Source organism: Neodiprion lecontei, chromosome 2, assembly GCF_021901455.1.
Source record: "Neodiprion lecontei isolate iyNeoLeco1 chromosome 2, iyNeoLeco1.1, whole genome shotgun sequence".
Classification (NCBI taxonomy): Eukaryota; Metazoa; Arthropoda; class Insecta; order Hymenoptera; family Diprionidae; genus Neodiprion; species Neodiprion lecontei.
Window position 1 is genome coordinate 22,053,751 of NC_060261.1, and position 18,092 is coordinate 22,071,842.

Here is an 18,092-nt window from a genome sequence, read left to right on the forward strand (position 1 = left end):
CGGTCAAACTAACAATGCTACGTAATGTTAGTAGAAAACTTGTCTTGTAGAGAACAACACGGCGCACAACTTTTGTGAAAAACATTTTACTCTTGAACCTAAAGAGAACAAAAAAATGTCTCACACGACGTAAAGTTTCGTCGATTTAGATTGATTTCATACTTTTCTCGAAATCTGTTTGTCAAGAAACATCCACGGCGGTGCCAAAAAACGATGCAGATGAGCTGATTCGGAGATACACCGAAAAATTCTCCGGGCGGTACATTTTGACCAGTCCCCCCCCTCCCCCCCCCCCCTTAACTTCTACAATACATTCGTGAACTACGCTAGTTTACTATCATGTAAATTATTGAATACATACGCATGAGCACGGTTATTTTTTTCACATGGATCTTCATGAATCCGGAAAAGGCACGGAGCTTGAAGTGGACTGCAGACTGGTAAGGTGACGTTCTTAGGAGTGCAGCTTACAGATGCTTTTTCACGAATGTCACGAGCCTTTTGTGCAATTATAACAAAACCCACACTTGCGACAGCTTGACCAGCTGGACTTCCGATGACCGCCTCAATATTATAAGCATCCCCTCTACCTGAAGGTCCATACCAATCGTCCCAGACGCCATTGTAAGTACTTCCTGCACAAAAAACTTATATCAGTAAATGTAGGTATAACAGTGAAATAATTTAAAAATTTTAGCCACTGCCAAACGTCGCATATCAGTTGAAAACGACCCCATTTGCGCGCACAATGCTCGAATTTCGTAATCTCTCTAACGAGAAAAAGTAGAAAAATGTTAAAAGAGGAAAATTAAAGCTAGAAACCTAAGCGTGAATTTAAGACATTGAGGTGCATATCAAATCCGATTATAAATTTATACATACATGAAAATGTGTAAGAAATGCTGACTAACATGTATACGAAATTCTGTAAATTCAACCATTGGGTATTTGCAAATTACAAACTGAATTTGTTACAAATATCAGAGGATCTGATGGGAACAGACATAGTATGGTAGGCCATCCACTATTGACGTATTTCATCGGGTGACTAGAACCGACATATCTCAATCGACTCTACAAGATATGTATAAGACTTCGTTTACACGACTATTGCGTCTATCGAAATTCATCCGATCTAACAATAAGAGGATGACGAAATACGTCAATTCTAGAATGCCCGCAGAAATGCGTTTGTTGTCATGGGTCGGTCGATATATGATGTGTAACAATAATCAATAAACTGATAAATGTAATACATTCTTAAATCGTGAATAAAATAAATCAGCAATAACATAATAAATTATTCACTTCACTAAATTCTTGAAAAAAAGATTAGAATCACTTTCACAGTATACTAGCAGTCCGTTGGTTTGCTAATGCGTTCGAGTTCTTTTTTTGGCTAAATTATTAGACATAGCCATATGCTCTCGTTGACTCTTCGGTAGAACTTATCAAAACCTAAAAAACTTTTCAACATAACTTTTCGTTATCTTTCAAAGTTTTGTCAACGTTTGCATAAGTGTACAATCTCATTGCGACTTGGTTTCCAAATATTGTTATATTTTCAAAACTATTCATCTGGTTGTAACAAAATGTCGCAATAAATCTGGCTAGGAGTTAGGCATGAAGAAGTTAAAGTCATGGCTGGTGAAGCATGCAAGGATCTCGTCGGCGCGATGGGAGACGCTCATGATTTGATGAGCACCCTGTCTCCAGGGCAAGAGCGCAACAGAACGACCGATCATTGGATCAACGTTAGACGAGAAAATATGAAATTTTTAGGTGACATTCCCATGCGTCCAAGAATAAACATGATTTCGAAATACCAGATTCAACACGCAGTCGAGCTCTTGCAGTCTTGGATGGAGAAATTCCGGGAACACCTCATTACCGGAGGTGATGTCAACACTCCTGCGGTGGGTAATAATCGCGCTCAATCGATTAACGCAGACGGCGCTTTCACCAGCTGGCACCGAATCTGTTGTGGTGAGGCAAACCTAACTTGCCTCTTCGTAGAGTTTTAAAGACATCAGTCGAGCTTGGTCTAGCTTTAAATACGCGCGCCGAACAGCCATGACAGGCAAAGACTCATGTAGCCGAGCTATTGTTACGCCAGTTTGTGTTCAAGGCGCGCCTGGGTGAGGATACTTCGTGCTACACTGTCGTAGTACGCAACAGGTGTTTTATTGTAAAAGAAAGTTAAGAGAAGCTAAAGAGTGAGTGAGTGGGAGTTTGAAGATCAGCGAGAAAGAAAATAAACAAGGTACGCTGTTAATTTACATTCTGTTTAATTTCTACCAAGTCCACCACGATCCTCTTCCCAAGAGAAATTTGCTTAACTTCGATTGCCGGGAGCCTCGAACGATCATTACGACCCGGTGCCGATATACACCGTGAGCTAGCTGATCACGTGGCCAAGGCTAGGTGGCAAAATAGAAAATAGTCTTTCTGCCGCCCAATAATACGATTATACGTAGTGATAATTCGTTTAATTCATTGGGATAGATAGGCAGCCATTTGTCTGGATTACGATCTCATTTACATTATATTTTGTATCAATCACAAATCTGAGAAACCTTGATATGGAGCCATTTTATTTGTGCTTAGGATGCGGGAATCAAGCGATTTGAGGCAGCCATACAAACTGATGGGAGAATTGAGGCGAATGGTATTTTATCATCCATATTCGAAAATACGAAGAATAGTGTCGTTACTTCCGTGAAAGGGGTTTACTCCCGAGCGGTAAAAATGAACAGGTTCGGCTTCGCTTTTACGTACTAGGACAACCGGAAGTTAGGATGAAGGTTGAATAACCTCGGGTATGTTTGATATATAGATTATATGTTTATTGCGTAGAAGTTGAGTTAGCGGTAGGAAGGAAGTGTGCTATGCAAAAGATATATAAGAGGTCTAGATGAGACGTTGTTGAGAGTTAAAACCTATTTTAAATCTCCCAATTGTCCTCAGAAACAAACCGCACGGGTGCAGGAAAGGTGTGAGGATGCTGAAGGAAGGGAATAGAATTAGCTGAGTAAAGGCGATAGTGAGTAGCATGAGTCTAGGTAGAGATAAGAGGACAGCGCAAAGAACGTGATATTAATATAAGAACTGTGGGAGAGTTAACGAGTAGGAAAAATAGATAGAGGTGGTACGCCGGACGTAACAGTGTGAAAATGGTGAAAATAGTACAGTCCACCACGCGGAACAATATTAGCTTACCAACCACCGATTCTAACCCCAGTGACTTGGTCCAGTCAGTAGGGATAAGAAAGAAAAGACACACCCTACAAAAGGTAGTGTAGTTATAATTTTGGAATATGTCGTTGAAGTTTGTACTCTGATGAAAAATCCAGTTTGTGACCTCGAGGAATGGTCGCCCTGGCCGCGATCTTGGATGAAAGGTGCTAAAATCTGTTTTTTTCAACATAATACCTCAACGGTTGATCCTACGACTAAAAACGTTTAATACAAACTTGAAGATAATAAAATTTCAAACAGTTTTTCTTCTGAACTTTTTTTTGTAAGTCTCACATGTATCGAATTATAGCAGGGAAAGATCGAAATTTGTTTACAAAATAGTTAAATCAGTTTTTTCGTGGTAAATTTCAAAAAAACAAATAACATTATATTATTTTTACTGCTTTTTCACACTGAAATAAAATTATATGGCAAAACGTATTCCAAATTGAAATGGTTTTTGTTGCTAGATATAAATGTTCTGCCGTGTCGTGACTTTGTACAGAATATTATTGGTATTCACATAAACGTTTCAATTCTCGTTCGGTGGGTTCTGTACAAATGTTTTCAAAAGCAGGTATAAACCGTCCCTCGTCTTACGTTGTTCCTTTTATGACGCTCGCAACGAACGTCCTTTTCTCCCCTCCCTATATCGAAAAAGGGGCATGGCAGCAAACTATGCGCCCGAGGTCCTAGCTCAACTGAGACAGGGTCAGCGAACCAGTGCTATTTATCCATTAACAATGACGAAGTCACCAGCACCCGAGACCTTATTGAATTTCATTTCATGCAAATGCAAAAAAGGATGCAGTGGAGCATGTGACTGCAGGAAAGCTTAGTTGAAGTGCTCTATTGTGTGCGGATTTTGTAATGAATCATGCAAGAATGCACCAGAAGTTATCATCGAGAGTAAGGTCGAAAATGACACAATATCAATGGAAGCCCAATTTTTTCTGGGCACAGACAACGATCGTTAAACTCGAGTTAAAAGATGACATTGAGGACGAAAACTATAACGAAGACATTAACATCAACCAACCCGGGTAGTCAAAAAGGATGAAAAAATTATACAGGGTGTCCCTAAATTGCCTCCCACGGACTAGCCAGTATGATACCTCGTTAAAATCCAACCGAGAATTTCTTTTCCGGAAGCTCGTCCGACTCATAGTTTTTGAATTATAAGCGATAGCGCTAGGCCAATCAGAGTGCACCATTTCATCTAGATTTGCCGCCACGGAAATTGCTGTTTTGTTCGTCTGGGTGAATTATTATTATTCGTTTACGAATTGAATATCGGCACCTCCCCTCTCTCGCTGCTGTACCCCTTATGCTTGAGGATGCGCTTCTGTTTACACACACAAGTGTGCGCCCATGGATGTGCGGCCGGCAGCGTGTTCCGCGGCAACAATACCGAGGTCAGCGCCCTAGAAGGGGTACAACAGAGAGAGAGGGGAGGTGCCGATATTTAATTCGTAAACGAATAATAATAATTTACCCAGTCGAACAAAACAGCAATTTCCGTGGCGGCAAATCTAGATGAAATGGTGCACTCTGATTGGCCTAGCGCTATCGCTTATGATTCAAAAACCATGCGTCGGACGAGCTTCCGGAAAAAAAATTCTCAGTTAGATTTTAACGAGGTATCATGCTGGCTAGTGCGTGGGAGGCAATTTAGGGACACCCTGTATTGTTACAAAGAGTGAAATCACCCGTTTTGCCCCCTTTTAATGATCTAGCAGTCATCATAGATAAAAGACGTTTATAAACCTCTTATGTCTCTAAAAAGAATAAGGTTGCTGCGTCAACCAACATTATTGTAAAATCAGTCTTGTTTCAGACTTAAAACCAGAAACACGTACCCTGCAATTGAAGCTTTTTTTCAGCATTTTATTTACGCTTTTGATTCTGGCTCGATAATTAAACTCACGAATCCATATTCATTTTCGTAACGTCTGAAAACGTTACACTAGTATCAGAAGTGGAATAAAGAGTTTTAATCGAGTCAATTCAGTGCGTGAAATATTATTAACCATGAGCAATAGTCGTTTGACACGCTCTCGTCGAAGGGAAAGTGCCGGAGAAGACCTTCCGTCACGGAAAATCCGCGGGTTCCCGAGACAATTTCTTCACCTTCAAAGGACCCTTTCCCCGTAACTTCCGTGTTCTCGATCACACAGATCGATCTACTGAGGCTTATGAATCAGCAACAAGAAGCCGCCGAACGACATCAACGGCAGCTTGTAAGATCAGTTCATATTATTTTTACTTTTATTTAACATATGAGGCACATATTTTCACACACAGTCACATACAGATACACACACACACTCATTCCAATTTATACATCGTTTTCTGATTTGTCTCGGAGTTCGGTGAGATTCTTGAATAAACAAATATTGAAATTTTGACTTATCTATGATGCTCGTTTTTTCCCACGTTGGCTCCTGCCCTGGGACTGGAATCCGGAACCGAAGTTGATGATTTCAATATTTTCTCCACGTTAAATCTTGTTTTAATTACTGGCCAGTTTACGTTGAGTAGATTATAGAGAGATAAGCGGATGACCGGTCCCTTCGACGTCCCAGAGCCAAGAGACCGAGCTCACGAAAGCGAACTCGGTAGTGTGATCGGAGGGGGGGAAATGAGAAATCGAGGATCGATTAATTCTTCGATTATAGAATTCGATTTTAACCGCGGATAAATTCAAAATTTGGATTTATCACTTTACAAGCTTCTGGATGCAGCTAACCAGCAACAACAACAACTTCTCCAGCTGCTTCTGGACAAACAGGAGCAGCGAAAACAAGAACTCTCCAATCAACAAGAACAGCGGAGATCGTGAGGCTCAGGAACGTTCGGAGACCAGTCTACACGACCTGTTCCAGACAACTGTAGCGGCTCTTCAGACGGTACATCAGGTGAACGGCTCTAGAGAACTGGCCGTCATCCCGCGAGGTTCCGGAGCTGCTACTCCTCTCCCTTCTCCTATTCCCTCTCCAGCTGTTGGGGAGGTCCAATACCCAGGACGATCCCAAGAAGCTCATAATTCAAGGTCTGTGCCTTTTATTAGAGAAGTGGACGAATCCACAAACCGTGGAACAAGAGTAGATAACGAGGTAATCTTTTCCAAGCCTCTGTTTCATGTTCAGCCTCGCTTTTCTCATCTTAGTCAATTGAATAATTCAAGATAACTAGGGGTTGCTTCTCAAATTTATGAGAAACCCATTTGCTTTTTGAAACCGCCTATGTTCGATGGAAAAGTCTCATGGGCTGAGTACGAGAAACAATTTAATACAATACCAAAGCATGATCAGTGGGACTCCACCATGAAGGCCTACAGCCTTGCCTCTTGTTTGCGAACTCCCGCGTTAAACGTTTTAATAGCATTATCAGAGAAAAAAATTTCAGACTATGACAAACTTAGCTCTGCACTAAAATTAGGATATGGCAATGACCATTTAACAAAACTTTATGCAGCACAATTACAAACGAGGAGACAAGGACGTGACGAGGACCTCGCGTCTCTTAGTCAGGATATAGAACGACTATCTCGAGTAGCATTATCAGACCATGAACCGTCTAGAAATTTATTAGCAACACAGGCTTCTCTGAATGCAATTACTGACTCGTAAATTAAAATGGCCGTTGGGACTTTGGGTCTCACTTCCCTACGGAAGGCAACGGCTAAGGCTCTCGAGGTGGAGAGCATGCGTAAGCAATGTTTTATGTCAAATAAATTTCGCCAAATCGAGGTGTCAAAAGTCACCTCAGAAAGACGGGATTTTGAGCGCTCGGAGAAGACCAAGCCTCAGAATTATAGAAATGAAAAAAGTAATAATAATTTTAAACAAGGAAATTGTGGTTCTTTTCAAGATCAGAATGACAGACGCGAAATTAAAAGCGTAGTTGCATCTGAACAAACTGTATTGTGTTGCTTATTTTGTTAGAAAATTGGTCATGACGCCAATCATTGTTTTCTAATTGAAAAAATTAGTGGAGAACCGATGCAGAGTTCGAATCCAAACTCTTATAACTGGCGTAAGAAAGATATAGAAAAAGGGGAAGCAAATCCTCAGTCGAGTTCTTCAACAGGAACCCGTCCAAATAACTAATTCCAGATGATTTGTCGGGGCGAAAATCATCGCAGATTGTTAAGAGTAGAAGCCCTCTTAGATAACAGTTTTTAATTAAAAGTCTACGACAGTCTTGTCTTTACGCGCGCGGTACTGTAAATGGCGTCGATTGGCTATGGGTAATAGACACCGGCACGGAAGTAACCGTAGTTCGATCGGATCTCTTTAAATCTGATGACCAGATTGTTCCCTCTTTATCTCTGCGGACAGCCACTAGAGAGACGACCCCGGTTTTGAGACAGGTTACTGACCAAATTAACCTTTTTGGGTGTATCGACTCTCCACATAAGGTTTTTATAGCAGATATAGAGGATGAAGGTATTTTGGGAATAGACTTTCTCACAGCTCATAACTGTGTTATCTCGACTAAGAGAAATTCACTAGCTTCAAACAATCGCGAAATAACTCTTTGTACCAATGGAAATGAAATTTATTGGACTCCTTCTAGAATTCGGGAAATAGAACTCTCAGAAGATGATTTTCAACAACATTTCCCTTCACATTGACAGAGCCTTGTGGAGAAATCTTCGATTTCGTTAAATCTAGCTCAGGTAGAATCGTTTAAATCTCGTTTGCTAGAATTTATAGATTCTTTCGCCAAAGATAGTGGTGATAAGGGCCGATGTACTTCTGTCAAGCACAAGATCGACGTCGGAGAGAGTTCACTAATAAAACAAGCTCCTCGAAGACTCGCTTTCAACGCCCGAAAAGACGTGAAGAAGCTTGTGGAGGACATGCTAGTGAACGATGTGATTGAACCATCGTCTAGTCCCTGGGCCTCACCAATCGTCCTTGTTAACAAAAAGGACGGATCCAAACGATTTTGTATCGATTACAGGAAGCTGAACGATATAACGAAGAAAGATTCTCACCCTCGACCCAGAATCGACGAGACACTGGACCTGATAGCTGGTGCAACTTGGTTCAGCACCATAGATCTTCAGAGCGGATACTGGCAGGTCGAAATGGATCCTCTAGATAAAGAAAAAACAGCTTTTTTGACGGGTTTAGGAGGATTATGGCAGTTCAAGGTTATGCCGTTTTGTTTGAGTAATGCCCCGGCTACCTTTGAACGAATGATGGAAGCTGTTCTCCATGGGCTCACTGGCAAAATATGCCTCGTCTATTTAGACGATATAATCGTTTTTGGCAAGAACTTTGAAGAAGAAGTTCAAAATCGCAGACAAGTTTTCACTAGGCTGAAGTGAGCAGGCCTGAAAATGAGCCCGAAAAAATGCCATCTGTTCCAGAAAGAAGTAGGCTTCCTCGGACATATCGTCTCAGCACAAGGTGTGAAGACCGACCCATCCAAAATCAAGAAGGTTTCTTCTTGGCCGACACGTAAGAGTAAAGAACAAATTAAAAGCTTTTTTCGGCCTTTGTACGTATTACAGAAGATTTGTAAAAGGTTTCGCTAGTATAGCTAAACCTCTCCATCACTTGACCGAAATCAAGATTCCTTTTGACTGGACCCCGGAATGCGAAGAAGCTTTCAAGAAATTGAAAGAAAATCTTATTTCTTCGCCGATTTTAGCTTATCCAGAGGTCAAACTTCCTTTTATTCTAGATACGGATGCCTCTTTTTCAGGAATAGGCGGGGTTCTGTCACAAATTCAGGGAGGTCAGGAGAGAGTGATAAGCTATTTCAGCAGAGTTTTGAGTAAAACTGAGAGGAATTATTGTGTCACTTGTAGAGAACTTCTAGCTGTTGTTAAGACCGTAGTACATTTTCACCATTTTGTACGGTAGGAGATTTTTGATACGTACAGATCATGCTTCTCTCAGGTGGCAACTTTCGTTCAAATCTCTCGAAGGACAGGTAGCTAGATGGTTAGGAAGGCTCGGTCAGTACGATTTTGACATTCGTCATCGAGCAGGAATTCATCATGGAAACGCCGATGCTCTCTCTCGAAGACCCTGCGAGGAAATGCCAGAGTGTAAACAGTGTGCACGATTAGAGAAAAACCGTGACCCCTCTCTTATAATACGGAAGATTTCTCTCGAAAATAACCAGGAGGAATGGAGAAAATCGCAACAAGAGGACGACACTTTGACTCAAGTGAAATCTTGGAAAGAAGTGGAAACTCGCCCGGACTAGCAGGATATATCTTTAGCCGAGCCAGATTTGAAAATTTATTGGACTCAATGGGACTATATCCTTTTAATTGATGAAATTTTATACCGAAAATGAGAATCTTCAGACTTGAAAGAAATCAGGTGGCAACTTTCGGTTCCCAGGACACGAGTTCCGGAGATTCTTGCTCTTTATCATGATTCTCCTGCAGGCGGACACTTCGCTTCAAATAAAACTCTGGGCAGAATTCGCAACTTCTACTTTTGGCCCCGTTGCCGGATGGACGTCGAAGATTGGTGTCGAAGATGTCGAATCTGCACGGCAAAGAAAGGACCTCGAGCGAAGGGACAAAGCTCTCTTCAAATTTACAACGTGGGAGCTCCATTTGAAAGGATAGCGATGGACATTCTCGGACCTCTCCCAATAACCCATTCTGGAAATAAATATGCTCTGGTTATTGCTGATTATTTTACTAAGTGGCCTGAAGTGGTTCCTCTCGCTGATCAAGAAGCCTTCACTGTAGCACAAGCATTCGTTAAAGAGTTTATTTGTAGACACGGAGTTCCTCCAGAACTTCATACTGATCAAGGCCGAAATTTTGAGTCAACCTTAATGAAAGAGGTCACTCAGATTTTAGGGGTTAGAAAAACTCGTACGACTCCTTTGCATCCGCAATCTGACGGCATGATAGAGCGTCTGAATCGAACCTTGCTACAGTATTTGTCGTCCTTCGTAGAGCAGAATCAGAGAGACTGGGACTCCTGGATCCCTTTCTTCCTCTTATCTTACAGATCTGCGATTCATGAGACGACGAAGCAGACGCCAGCCCTCATGCTTACTGGAAGAAATTTTCGACTTTCATAAGATTTAGAGAAAGGCCCTGTTCCTGTACAAAGACAGCATCAAACAGATTATGCCTTTTTATTACAACAACGTTCAGAAGAAATTCATCACTTTGCTAGAAATAGAATTTCTATGGCTTCAGATAAATTAAAAACTCCTTATGATATTCGAGCCAGAGATTCAAAATTTAATCCTGGAGATTCTGTCTGGCTCTTCCGACCCCGTGGACAGAAAAGACGATGTCCAAAACTACAAAGAAATTGGGAAGGCCCTTACTTATTTGTTAATCGGATAAATAATGTTGTTTATAGAATCCGAAGATCTCCTCATTCGCGTCAGAAAGTGGTTCACTTGGATCGTCTTGCTCCTTTTGAAGAAGATCAACCTGGAACAGTCTCTCCGAGACCAGGAACATCCTTCGAGGTTAGATCTTCAAACGAACACCCTTGACGACTGTGATCGACTTGACCTTCTTTACAGTCGGTCATCGATTGGGAAAAGAATTTTTCTTTTGGAATTCATTTGAGTGAAACTCGACCGCTTACGATCATTATTGAAGGAAATATCGGATGCGGAAAAACAACTTTCACCAAGAGGTTTCTAGCAGATCGCCAGGTCTGTACACTTTCAGAACCTCTTGAGGAATATCGAGACGTAGCTGAAAGTGATCTCTTAGATTTGATGTATCAGGACCCAGATCGTTATTGCTGTTATTTTTAGTATTTCGCTCAAATGGTTATGTTAGATAGACATCTTCAGACGACTCCATTGCCTGTAAAGGTGATGGAAAGATCGATGTTCAGTTGCAATTGTTTTGTAGAAGCTCGTCGAAGGTTGGGTAATTTTCGCGTCTTCGAATCTCATTTATTGATGAGAAATTTCGATCTTCTCATTCGCTCGTCTGAGCTTAGAGTAGATTTGATCGTTTATTTGCGAGTTTCCCTAGAAACTTCTCTTGCTCGAGTTAGTTCCCGTTCTCGTGAGGAGAAATCGAGCATTTCTTCAGAGCTACTCAGAACTATTCATGAGGTTCATGAAGATTGGCTAGTAAAACAAACCTTTTCTTTTTTATCGGCTCCTGTCTCAGTTATAAATGCAGAAGCTACGGCCGATCACGTTTCTAAAGATTTTTGTACTTCATTAACATGCAGATAGCATATAGTTAACCTATACTCGCTTTGTTGAGGGATACACTTAATTAAGTAAAAGACACAAAAAAAAAAATAATAAAATAGATTTTCTTGACTTCCGTTTCCGTTTTGAATGTGAGTGACAGGTGTGCGAAAGAGTGCGAGAGAAAAGGCGAGAATTTAGCAGGATAGCAAAGGTGAGGAGAAAAGGAAATAGGGCAGAGAAGAAGCGGGGAAGACATAGACGGGAGGTCGGGTGAAGGGAATAGGGAGGCAGGAATAGAAGGGAAGGGCGGGTGAAAAAAGAAAGAAGGGGGAGAGTTTTTGAGGTTAGGTAGGAAGAGCCGGCGGACGGCAACGATTCAGATAAGATAGGAATAGGCAGTGACACCTGGGGAGTAAGAAGGGGGATAAAGTAGACAGGCAGGCGGCGGATAGATAAGGTAGGGAGCGGTGAAGGAGAGAAAGAATATGAGTAACGCGGGTGGCCAAAAAGAAGGGGCGAACAGGGAAGAGGAGGAGAAAAAGAAAGGTAGGCCGGGGGCAGTAGCAGCGTTAGGGAGGGATAGGAGGCATAGCCTGGGAGCGACGGCGACGGTGCTAGACTTATGGAAGAGAAAGCGGAAGGAGGAAGGGGAAAAAGGGGAGCAGGAGGTAGACGAGTTGCAGGAAAGAGAAAGAGTATTTGGGAAAAGCAGGAAAGTGCACCAATCGCCGGAGGGTAAGACAGGGGAGAAAGGGAAGGCAGAGGAAGGGGGTATACAAGATATGCTAAGATTGATTAGGGAAGAGCTAAAGATAGGTCTAGAGGAGGTCAAAGGGCAGGGAAGGGGGATCAGGGAAGAAATGGAAAAGATTAAAGGCGAAATGACTAGAAGGGAAGAGCAGTGGGAAGTAGAGAGGGGGGAGATGAAGGAAATGATAAGGGATCTAGGTAAAAGACTAGAAGAGGTAGAAGAGCGGAGAGGGGGGGAGATGGAAAGGGTAAAGGAGAGGCTGATAGAATTAGAAAAGAAGAGTGCAGAAGGAGGGGGAGAAAGGCAGGTACAGGGGAATGCGGAAGTGGCGCAGGTAACAATAGATAGATTAAAAGAGATGGAGTGGGCCATAGAGAGGAAAGAAAGGGAAGAAAGAAGGGGAAATATAGTAGTGAGAGGAGCGAGACTAGAGAAGGGAAGAGAAAAGGAAGGGTTGAAAAAGATTTTGCAGCTGATAGGGGTAGAGGTCGAGGTAAAGGATTTGTGGGAGGTAGGCGCGAAAAAAGGGGGAGAAAAGGGGATATGGATAGCAAGACTAGGAAATAGGGAGCAAAAGAGGCAGGTAATGGAAAGAAAAAGCCTCTTCAAAGGAAGGGAGGAGAGAATAGACGAGGATCTCACCTGGGCAGAGAGGAGAATGAAATGGAAGTTGAGGGAGATAGCAGCTATTGAGGAGAGAAGGGGAAACAGAGTAAGAATAGGGTATGCAAAGATCTGAATCGAAGGGAAAATGTGGAAGTGGGATGAGATAGGAGCGGTGCTTGGGGACGGTACAGGGAGAGCGAGGGAAGAGGGGCAAAGGGAGGGGAGGGGAAAGCGATAGGGAAAGGTCAGCAAGCGAGGAAAGACAAGAGGGAAGTATAGAAGCACAGGGAAGGGTACGTAGGGAAAGGCAGTCGGGGGAATGGGTAGTTGGGGGGGACAGAGGCAGGCGGGGGGGGGGGGGGGGATAAGGAGGAGAGAGAGGGAAGTAGGCGAGACAGAAAGGGAGGGGCGGAAAGTAGCGTTTTGGAATGTGGCGGGGCTCGCGAGAAAGGATGAAGATTTCTGGAGGGGGCTAGGGGAGTGGGATGTAATATTTCTAATGGAGACATGGATAGAAAAGAAAGGGTGGGAAAGGATTAGATATAAGTTGCCAGTAGGGTATAAATGGGAAGTGCAGTATGCGGTTCGAAAAAATAGGAAGGGAAGAGCAATAGGCGGAATGCTGTCAGGGGTAAGAAGGGAGATAGTAAGTGGGAGGGAGGGAGGGAAGAGGTAAAAGAGGGCATGGTAACAAGGAAAATAAGTGTAGGGGGGGAAAAATGGGTAGTAGTAGGAATATACATAAATGGGGATCTAAAAGAGAAGATAGGGGAATTGAAGGAGCGGGCAGAAGATATAGAGGGAGGGGTTAAAGTGCTAGTGGGGGGTGATTTTAATGCCAGGACAGGGCAGAAGGGGGGAGGATGCTGGGGAGAAGAGGAGGAGGAGAGTAGGAGTAGGAAATCAAAGGACAGGAAAATAAACTCGGAAGGTAGGCAGCTGGTGCAATTTTTAGATGAGACAGGATGGGCAATAATGAACGGGAACATAGAGGGGGATGAGGAGGGGGAATTCACGTATGTAGGAGGGGCAGGGGTGACAGTGATAGACTACGCTATAGGAGACATCGAGGTGAGGGATAGGGTCAAAAGGATAGAGATTGGGGATAGGGTTGACTCGGATCATCACCCGGTAATAGTGTGGTTGAGGGGGGCAGTGGCTAGGACAAGGAAGGGAAAAAGAGTAGGGGGAACTAGTAGAGGAGACTGGACGGAGGAGGGTAGGATGAGGTTTAGAACAGAAGTCAAATGGGAGGGGATAGGAGAAGTGGATGTAGGTAAAGAGATAGAGAAAAGAATAAGGGAGTTTAGACGAGCCTTAGATGTAGGAGGGAGGGGGAGGGAAGCGAAAAAGGGATGGTGGGATGAGGAATGTAGGCGAAAAAAAGCGGAAGTTAGGCAGAGTCTAAGGAAATGGAGAAAGGGGGAGGGGGAAGGGGACGCGTATAGAAAGGGAAGAAGGGAATATAATAGGCTATGCGAGGAGAGAAAAAAGAAAGAAAATGAGGGATTCATAAAAGAAGCAGCGGAAGCAAGGACAGAAAGCAAGGTATGGGAGATAGTTGATAGGGAAAGAAAGAAGTGGAAGAGGGTGAATGAAGAAATAGGAGATCAGGAGTTACCTTGCTTTCTACCCCGCCTAATAATCCCATGAAATACTCCCTCCACTCCTGATCTCCTATATCCCATCATCATCGCCATTTTCGACATCTATAATTATTACGATAGTTTCATTCGCCCATTTTTTTTCTCCAATTATTGTATTGTATACTACCAGCTTTTCGTTTGCCGATTTTTTTCTCGTTTCATACTCCACGCCAATATGGTTGGGGATGTGCAGGCTCGGACTTGTTCGTTATGAAGAGTCGTAAAACCCAAAACTGTGTGTTCACATACCATCCGGTGAAGGGTCGGCAAGACAAGATTTTTCTCACGCCAAACACTGCGTACTACCAGCTTTTCGTTTGCCGATTTTTTTCTCGTTGCATACCCCACGTTAATATGGCTGGGGATGTGCAGGCTCGGACTTGTTCGCTATGAAGAGTCGTAAAACCCAAAACTGTGTGTACACATACCATCCGGTGAAGGGTCGGCAAGACAAGATTTTTCTCACGCCAAACACTGTTCGCTACCTGCTTTTCGTTGAGCGATTGTTTCCACCGCATGTCCCACGCGGCTTAACGATTCAAAAAACCCAAAACTGTGTGTACACATACCAGCCGGTCAAGCCGAGATGAGCAGAACGCAGTGCGCACCACATCTCTGACGTCATTTTTCCCTCCGATATGCGCAGAACTCAGTGCGCACCGCATCTCTGACGTCATTTTTTCCTCTGATATGAGCAGAACGCAGTGCGCATCGCATCTCTGACGTCATTTTTCCCTTCGATATGCGCAGAACGCAGTGCGCATCGCATCTCTGACGTCATTTTTCCCTCCGATATGCGCAGAACGCAGTGCGCACCGCATCTCTGACGCCATTTTTCCCTCCAATATGCACAGAACGCAGTGCGCACCGCATCTTTGACGTCATCTTTCCCCCCGATATGCGCAGAACGCAGTGCGCACCTATCAGCCTATATATAAGCTCAACGCATCCGATGCAGACTCATCAGTCTTACACGATACGTGCAAGTCGAAAGCCTATAATGTTCATTTTCTCTGACATACAATTGTTACTTATAGTCGTTGAAGTCATGGCAGTCGAAGCGTAAATGGGACTTGCGGAGCAGATGGAGGGGACGTACAATTTGCTGAGAGAGCAACCATCTGGAGAAGAGAATGACGCTGTCATCAATCATTGGGCTGATATTGGAATTGCGAATATCCAAGTTCTACGTGATATTTCTATGCAACGAGGAACGACTGTTGGTGCGAAAATACGGATCCAACATACGATCGCACTCCTGCAATCTTGGGTGACCAAGGTCAAGCAGTTGCAGCAGCGCACAGTGGTGACGGGTGGAAATATCGGTACTCCTGCGGGTGTACAATGGGACGACGTGGATAGCGTTTTTGCCAGCCGAATCAGAACGGGGGTTGTCACGAATCTCCGTCATAAAAATTTGAACGCCTTTCTGGACGATGTGCAGCGCGTCGGCACCGAGAAGTTGGAGCTGATACTGAGCGAGGAGGGAAATGTGAAGGTTAACCTCATATTATCATGCAAATTCGAAAATGTCAAGCACAAAGAGATCTCCACCGAAGTCAAGAGTTTCAACACCTCCAACGTGGCGATTCTTCTCCCATCGAGCGATATAAATGGCTGGTTTATACGTGCACGGGGTGATCTGCTGTCAAAGGTGGAAGATTTCGAGCAACGTGATTCCGGCTGGAGTATGATTGAGATCCTCAACATCGCTGTAAATATCAATCGCTACCAGCCTCTTGCCGCGGGGGCTTCAACATTCGTCGAGCTGCCTCAAGACATTCGGCATAAAAAGGCTGTGATCAACGTGAGGAACGAGGAGGAAAGATGACTTCTCTGGTCCGTCACAGCAGCCCGCCACCCGGTCAAGATGAACACCGATAGGACTAGCCGTTATCATCGATATATTTCCGAGTTGGACTGTACAGGTATCAAATTCCCTGCTACTCTACATGATGTGGAAAAGCTTGAGAGATTGAATAATTTGCGCATCAATGTATATGGTATAGAATCTCAAACTTTTTCGCATCATGCAAAATCAAATAAAAGCGCCATCGTGCCAATTTATTTGAGTAGAAATTTGCATAGCGTGAACATTGACACGATCCATCTTCTAATGGTTGAGAGTAATCCGAAAGACGATATGACTGGTGAGTTTGCACCGAGATTCCACTTTGCTTGGATTAAAGATCTTTCCCGATTGGTGAGCAAACAATTGTCTGATCATGATGGTCGACTGTTTTATGTGACAGATGTTTGTGCCACTTCAGCGTGAAACATGCCTACGACAATCACCGACAAGATTGTATTACGCTAAATAAAGTACGCATGGAGTTTCCCAAGTGTAAAGATTTAGTATTTTCCAATTTTCAAAACAAAGGCACCGTTCCATTTGTCGTATACGCCGATCTCGAATGTATATTAATCCCTGAACCTGTAGATGAATTTGAAACTCGTAAGACTTGTGAAATTCAAAAGCATGTCCCGCACAGTGTAGCGTACTATGTACATTGCGCGTACGATGAGACTTTATCGGAGTTTCACGGTAAACGCGGTGTCGATTGCATAGATTGGTTTATGAAACAGCTTATGGATTTATCAATTTAAGTAGAGTCACGCATCAAAAACATAATTCCGATGAAGTCTCTTACCCAAGTGCAACGCGATCATCACATGCGCGCAAAGAATTGTTATATTTGTGAAGAACCGTCTATCCCTGAGGAGAAAAAGTGTTACGATCACTGTCACTTCACGGGTAAATATCGTGGTCCTGCTCATAATCGGTGTAATTTGAATTTCAGAGAATCGCACACAATTCCAATAGTTTTCCACAATTTGTCCGGTTACGATTCTCACTTTTTAATAAAATCCCTCGCGTCAACTTTCCCCGGTAAAATTACACTGCTACCCATAAATAAGGAAAAATATATATCCTTCACGAAACGCGTCGATGTAACAATGATGAACTTGAGATTCATCGATTCGTTTCGATTTATGACTAGCAGCATCGATAAACTTTCCACATATTTGACCGATAACGATAAACGCATAACACGTAAATTTTATAATAACCCGACTCAGTTCAGTTTGATGACACGCAAAGGCGTTTTTCCCTGTGAATACGTCGATTGTTGGGGGAAACTCGATGAACCGCGATTACCTGCAAAAAAGCATTTCTACTTGCACCTCTGCGATGCAAATATTTCAGACACCGATTACGAGCACGCGAAAACTGTTTGGAGGGAATTCCGTTTAGAGTCATAGGGGGGCTATTCAGATTCATATTTGAAGACCGATGTTCTTTTGCTTGCCGATATTTTCGAAAATTTCCGCGCTAGCTGCTTCAAAACATACGATTTAGATCCGTTGCACTACTACACTGCACCGGGACTTGCTTTTGACGCGATGCTCAAGCATGCTAATGTAAATATGCAACTTTTAGACAGCCCTGAAATGGTGTTATTTATTGAAAGAGCCATTCGAGGCGGCGAAGCGCAATGTTCGAATCGACACGCTCGGGCCAATAATAGATTCATGGGAAAAGATTTTGATCCGAACAAAGCGGAATCGTATCTCACGTGTTTTGGCGTGAATAACCTGTACGGTGCAGCTATGAGCGTGCATTTATCAATCGGTTTGTTCGAGTGGGAGTATCAGCACATCGATATAACGAACCATCCGGATGA

At 43.2% G+C, this 18,092-nt stretch overlaps 1 protein-coding gene across 1 annotated transcript in view; it reads right to left on the reverse strand.

The window, feature by feature from the left end:
- Positions 1 to 321: 321 nt before the first annotated feature.
- The window catches only part of LOC124292996, a 33,525-nt gene continuing 15,754 nt past the window's right edge, over positions 322 to 18,092 (reverse strand). The window contains exon 2 of the mRNA XM_046731888.1: positions 322 to 635. Coding sequence (XP_046587844.1) covers positions 322 to 635 — 314 coding nt within the window. The remainder of the gene's footprint in view (positions 636 to 18,092) is intronic.